The 6,803-nt window shown below is 43.9% G+C and overlaps 1 protein-coding gene across 1 annotated transcript; it reads left to right on the top strand.

Moving 5' to 3' along the window:
- The first annotated feature begins 2,554 nt into the window (after positions 1-2,554).
- LSM5 (LSM5 homolog, U6 small nuclear RNA and mRNA degradation associated) lies at positions 2,555-6,581 on the top strand. The gene is made up of 5 exons (XM_054818001.1): positions 2,555-2,648; positions 3,389-3,484; positions 3,702-3,729; positions 4,380-4,452; positions 6,261-6,581. The coding sequence occupies exons 1-5, from the start codon at positions 2,603-2,605 to the stop codon at positions 6,291-6,293; spliced, it is 276 nt and encodes a 91-aa protein (XP_054673976.1). The 5' UTR covers positions 2,555-2,602; the 3' UTR covers positions 6,294-6,581.
- Positions 6,582-6,803: the final 222 nt, after the last annotated feature.

Raw genomic sequence — 6,803 nt, 5'->3', positions numbered from 1 at the left:
ACTTTGGTGAACATAATGTCCAAGATCGGGGTCAAGGGCTAGGGACAGATTGGATATTCCACCTTGCCTACCAAATGGTATCTCTTCCAAAATATTAACTACAGGGCAAATGGAATTGTTTACACCGACGGATTGTGTGGTGGGACCACAACCTATTAGTCTAGAGATGAAGATTCATATAATAACCCCTGAGAATGCCGTATGGATCTTCTCTTATTTTACATCCTCTGTTGATATCAGATTCTTGAGTTCTTGTATTTCAGGTATCATCGACGAATACCTGTGCCTTATCTAGAGGAGATAGATAAGTGTTGGAACAGTGCTACTGGTGTCACGAACCCAACATCAAATTGAAGTTCAATCTGAAAAAGCGCAAGCCATAGCTCTCCAATCTGTGTGGGCAGTTACCCCACATCAGGTTATCAAACCCAGAGTGATATTAGTTGAGGGAGCTGGAGCAACGGCGTATATATTACTGGAAGGAGACGACACTCCTGTTTTCCTCCCGTCACAGGTTGGCGCATTGTGCTGTGTAGTCTTGTACTACAAGCACATGCCCTGGATGCATTTCTGCAAGGTCAACGTGTAAATACTTAGATTTGGTTAGCCTCTACTGTCACTAACTCATCTGCCTTTTGTATTGTATTGATTAACAGCTGCAGATCTTTTGACAATGTGTTTTATTGGCGTGCCAACTCCAGTAGCTGTATTACAGAATTATACTCTTCTAAGCACTTTTGATATTAACGTTCCTCATTGTTATTCCTTCTGAGTAGATAATGGCTGTACGCCAAGGAACGTTACAAAATCGATTGATGGTGGACTATCTCCTTTTTTGACACCATAAACGCTGCTCCCGTTTTGAAGGCACGTGCTGCTTCAACATAACTGATGAAACGGCCAGTGTAAAGGATCATATTCAGCACCTCCAGGATTTAACACATCAAATGAAACAATCTACTGGTGGCTCCTGGCTGGCTGAGTTCATTCATTCCCTGACCGGATGGGTGGGACACTCAATTCAAAGCATTATTGTAGAGATGTGTTTATTCCTTTTTCTATATTGTGTGCCCTTCTAAGTTACCCTGCCCTGCGCTCCGCAAACGGACACCTCCAGCTTTGCCAGCCCCAGCAGATACGGTCCCTTGAGCGAGGAGGGTGGAACGTGGGATAATAACGGAAGATTGGTGAGGAGGATTATGAACACGCTCAAGTGACTTGCAGCTGGGGTGTAGAAAAATACGTATGTCATACTAATTGCTGTTTATCCTTGTGTGCGTGACAAGTAGAACATCTGTGTTTCGATAACATGGGCTTATGATATAGACTTAGAGGCACCCTGTCCTACAGGCTCGAAGTTCCTGCCTTGCTAAAGAAGAGATTAAAGCACAGTGGGAAACTACACCTGCATGAATCCCTGATAAATGGGTGAAACCAGCAGGGTCAGCAATGCTGTAGCGTGGACTGAGCTCAGCAGTGCCTGTGTCCGCTTGTGCGCCTCTGCCCGGGTGCTGCTTTGGGGATCCCCCGGTTGGCAAGGTAGCGAAAATAAATTTACTCTTTGCGTTTCATCCACTGTACTGCGGTTGTTCCCGCGCCCTGCATGTGCTGACTCGTGCCGTCGTTACAACTACTCCAAGCAGCACTTCATACACCCTGTGCTCAAGGGAGCCGCGCCAGCCCTGCAGCAAGTCAGGTCCAGCGCTACATCCCTGCTCTGGTCCTGCGCGGAGCCCAGCTGGCCAGCGGCATCTGCTGATTTCAGAGGTATTTCCCTTCAGGAACAGAAAGTCCAAGCGTTCGGAGTTACGTGGGAATTAACCCCATTTAGGAACCAGGCTCACAGGTCTGCGATGCCAGCAGCTCTCCGGCCTTGGAAAGGTACGTGCGTTTCTGGAGGCAGCGCCGCCCCTCCTAGGCAAGGGACGGAGTGTAGTCTGGCTTGGTTCTGCTGAAGTCTGCCCCGTCACAAAATGTGCAATGACTCTAGAAGTTGAAATACCTTTTTATTTAATACCGTAGCGTTAAGCAAGCAAAGCATGCTTGAACAGCCAGTGACTTTTTGGCTCAAAGCCAATTGTGCATAGGCAAAAAGGTTTCCAAAATTCCTTCCCGCTGCAGCCCTCTTGCAGATCAATGAGCAAAGCTGGAATAAAAAAAAAAAAAAATCAGCACATAAACCAGCTATGAAATACAGCGCATAAAATCCCTCCGCCTCACACTCCACACGAAAAGGAGACTTACCTGAAGGGTTGACCGACACCCTGGGCACGCCGGGCTGTTCCGTACCGGTTGTACCGGCGACGGTCCAAGGCGGCACTGCCGGGTTGGGCCGGCGGGAGAAGGAGGGAAGGGAAAAAGGATTTATTTCCTTTAAATCTCTACCTGGAAGCATTCAACGCGCACGACCGACCCGAGACGCGGCTGTCGCCACGCCAGCGCTATCGCGGCGTTGGCAGGTGAACGGGGGAGGGCCCGGGGCGGGGCCGGGAGGCGGGGCGATGGCTCTGCCATCCGCTCGTTGGGGCTGCTGGGCGGGTCCTTGCGGGCGGCTCTTCACATCTGCGGGAGGCAGTAGTGATTGGTCAGGTCTGGATCCGACATGGCGGCCAACGCAACTACCAACCCGTCTCAGCTCCTGCCGCTCGGTAACCAGCGCCGCCGCCACGCTTCCGCGCTCTCCCGGTGTCCGGGCGGCGGCGGAGGGGGAAGCCCGTTCTGTGACGGGCGGGCGGGCGGGCAAGGAGGGAGAGGCCGTTTGTGGGCACCTCCGGGTGGTGCGAGCGGTGCCGCCGCTTGGCGGGAAGCTTGAATGGGGTTGGCGAGGCTGGGAGGCCGGGGGCGGGCGGGCGCCTCACCTCAGGCGAGGGTTTCCTCGCTCAGCCCGGGAGTGTGGGGGTGTGGGGGCGGCGGCGTGAGGCGAGGGAGGGCATGGCGGTTGGATGGGGCGGGGAGGAGGCCGGCGTGGAGGGGCCTGGTTGCGGCCCCGCTTCTGCTCGGCGGGCGCAGGCAGCGCTCGGGGAGGCGGCTCTGGGCCATGGTTTGGGTGTGGAGCAAAGGCCGGCTGGGGAGGAGTGTTGGTGCTTGGTGTCACACGGTGATGAAGTGCACACCAGCGACAGTGAGGCGTTTGCACTGGAGGGGACGTGTTCCTGCAGTGTCCCAGCTTATTGCCTCAGAAACTTCTTTGTCTCATAGCAACAGTAAAGCACTTTTTTTTTCCTTATTTTTTTTGCGTGTCTTTTTTTTCTTTCTTATTTTTGTGGGTTTTACCAGCGTCCATGACAATTACTTTTTTTGCCACCACAGTATCAGGGGTTTTGTTTGAAAAATGTATGTTCTATAAAACAATCTCTTGTACTTTGCAATTTTTTGTTTTTATTTACAGAACTTGTGGACAAATGCATAGGTTCACGCATTCATATTGTGATGAAGAGTGATAAAGAAATTGTTGGAACACTTCTAGGATTTGATGACTTTGTCAGTATCCTTTGATGGAAATGTTTAAAGCCATCCACTTTATGCTTCAGTTCAATTAATTTATTGCTTTTGAGAGGTTTGATTTCACTGTATGGAACATTTTTGTATGGATCAATTGAATTATTCTGATATTTTTATTTTACATTATTATGATAATAACAACTTTAAAAACTTTGATTTTAAAATTCTGGGCCTTATTTTCCTTGAAACTGGAATTTCAGATATGGTGTTAGAGGATGTTACAGAATTGTAAGTATTATTTCTGCCTCTTGTTCCTATTTAATGTTTGATGTTTGGCTTCCTGAGGAGAAATATTGTGTAAGACTTATAGGCAAGATGTTTTTCTATTTTTTGAATACTTGCCAGCTAGAATAGTTAATACCTTGGACTTAAACTATAGAGAGTGATGTATTCAGGACAGCAACGTCATAGAGTAGCTCTTGCATGATTTATACTTGTAATCAGATTCCTATTTTGTAGTCTCAATTTTGCATGGGTTGTGTGTTGAACTTCCCAGTAGTTTGTTTGTCTTTACATTTCCTTAAGATCTAGGCAAAGATTTAAAAAGTTAGCAGACTTAAGGATAAGTGTTTATTACTTTGTCATGCCACGTTGCTATTTGAAACCTATTTTGAATGTCGGTGGTATTCAAGAAACTGCTGTGATGTAGAGGGTGAATATGTATCTTTATGTACTGAGCAGAAAAGCGCAATGGATCTTTTTAGTTACCAGATAGCTCTCTTCACCCAGGTGGTCAATTTATCAAGATTACGCTGTAGTGTGGCTAATATATTTGTTAGTTCCAAGAAATGCAGAGATTTGTGTCAGTTCTGCAATCAAAACTGGAATCATTGTCCCTGGTTATGTGTTCTTACTTACTCTTTCTAATGCTACTTCAGTGAGATTACACCCGAGGGTAGAAGAATCACAAAGCTAGACCAGATTTTGCTAAATGGAAATAACATAACAATGGTAAGTCATCATTGTTATAAGGCTGCATGCATTTATTTTCTGTACCTGTAAATTGATCAGTAATTGAGTTCAACTTCTTCAAGCTGACCTTTCCAGACACTTCCATTGCATAAACTGCTTTCAAGTAGCTTCCGGAGCATATGTGTATATGAATGATGCTGGAAAAGTGATCTTAATGCCTGACTTGGTTCATGTTACAGTTAAAAAAAAAAAAAAAGACATGAAAAGAGCACGGCCTGAATTTTATTTTGGTGAATGTTTTTCTGGTCTTCAGGTGTACGAGGGAATTGCTGACTTCGTTACCCGCTCTGTAGGCTGGTTCATGCAGTGGCTTTTAACTCATGAGTGTTTGCCTGCATGAGTATGTAGGGTGGGATACATCTACATGTCATCTGTTATCATATGTATAGATGTGTTTGCAGCAGTTTGGATGCTTACAAGCTTGCCAAGTCATTTGGTAAATATGACATCATGTGATGCCCAGAGAGCTGTACCTTTCTGTGCTCTGAAAAAAAATCTGGAAGTCTGTTGGATTATACCAAATTAGAAGCACTATGATTTTTAGTTTATTATACGCTAATGGATGTAGATCAGTACTGAAATGGTAACTGCATATTGTGATTATGCATCCCTAAGCTGAATTCTGCAACTTTCTACATACCACAAAAGCAGGCCACAGTAGTTTTTTGCTTATCTGCATCGATGGCTACAAAATCTGGACTTCCTACATAAGGACATTCCTAATTTTGTGGGAAGATGACAACTGACTTGAGTCTAAGTCAGCTCTATGTGAATGAAGAATAATCTCCCTTTTGCTGTCTTCCCTACTTTGCCCTTCTTTACTGTGTGTCTGGGCAAGTGCCATCTTGATTGAATTTCTAAGTTTTTGTCTGCTTTGGTTAGTCTTCTGCTTCCTTAAAGGATAGTGCATGTTCTGACTTCTTGTACGGGGTAAAATTACTACTGTCCAGTTAAGCTGGTGGTATACTGCCCTTGAAGCAGAAGCCAGTGATTCTTAGAGTGCAAATTTTCAGCAAGACATGGATATGTTTCTGTATTAGATCTTGTCTCTTTTGGGGACACATCTTCCCGCATTAGGAAGATGCTTTAGATTCTTTCTTACTGCAGTCCCAAAAGCAGTGAAGCTCTTTGTCTTCAGAAGTGCTCAGCAAATTATTAAGAATATATCATTTATATATATATATGAGGAATGGTTATCCTCTTCTTTCTTCCCTTATTCATGTTTTTCCTGTTGTATTTTTTTTTTCTATTGTTCAGTTCTTTATTTTCTTCACAGGAAAATGCTATGCTCACTTATTCCTTGCTGCCTGTAGAAGGATTCAGGCGCATTATTAGGTTTTGGGCTCTGCTTAGCAATACAAGTTGGAAAGATGAAACCAACTTTCCAGTATAGTGACAGTCTGGGGAAGAATCAACAATTGGAGAAATTCTTCATGAAAGGAAGCATGTTCTTTGTCCTTTTAAAAATGAGCCGTAGTGTTTCTAGACAGAATCATCTCCTTGAAGTGAAGAACAAAGACAAAACCCCAAAATGTGTGTTATCTAGGATCTCCTTTGTGTTTTGTTAAACATTCTTCATATTTTGGAGATTCTTTTTGGCATGTGCTTCTCTGGCAGTAACTGACTTCCTCTGTTGGGAGAGGAAGATAATATTGAATCTGAAAACCACTTTTGTGGTCTACTATGAAGTCTCCATCTGCTAAAATGTTATAAAGCAAGAACTGTCACATATGGGTTTGTAAAACTCAAATCTATGGTACTAACACAACTGTCTTATTCTTTTATAGCTGGTTCCTGGAGGAGAAGGACCTGAAGTATAAATTGATACAGTTGTCATCTATGAAGACATGTTTTATATATATATAAAAAATTTAAATAGAGCTTTTGGGATATGGGTGTGGGTGGGTTTTGGTGTGAGTTGAGGGTCGTTTTTTTGTTTGCTTTTGTTTTGTTTACACACTCTTGCAGTTGACATTTGATAAAAGACAAGGATTTCCCCTTCAGGAAAGGTGCATTGCTAATGATAATGCTGACTTTGTAAGTTGAAATCATGACTTTCTTGTAAAGATGCAATAATCTATTCTGAATAAAAGGCTTTCTTTTTGTTAGTTATTGTGTTCTGTTATGTAAGTGCACAAGTTAAAGATAGTTTGATAACTGGTTGATGGAATGGAAAAATAATAGTTATGTTTCAGTTGCTGTCAGTCTTCAGTTTTCCTACATCTGTTGCATTTTTTTTATGGCCCAAGTCTATATAAAACACAAGTTGCGAGCCAAGAGATTGCTGTTCTTTGGAGTACAGGCAGATACTAAGCTGGATCATTTGTTTA

Source organism: Grus americana, chromosome 2 (genome assembly GCF_028858705.1).
Source record: "Grus americana isolate bGruAme1 chromosome 2, bGruAme1.mat, whole genome shotgun sequence".
NCBI classification, from domain to species: Eukaryota; Metazoa; Chordata; class Aves; order Gruiformes; family Gruidae; genus Grus; species Grus americana.
Note: the sequence above shows the minus strand (reverse complement) of the source record. Positions and strands in the feature narration are given on the sequence as shown.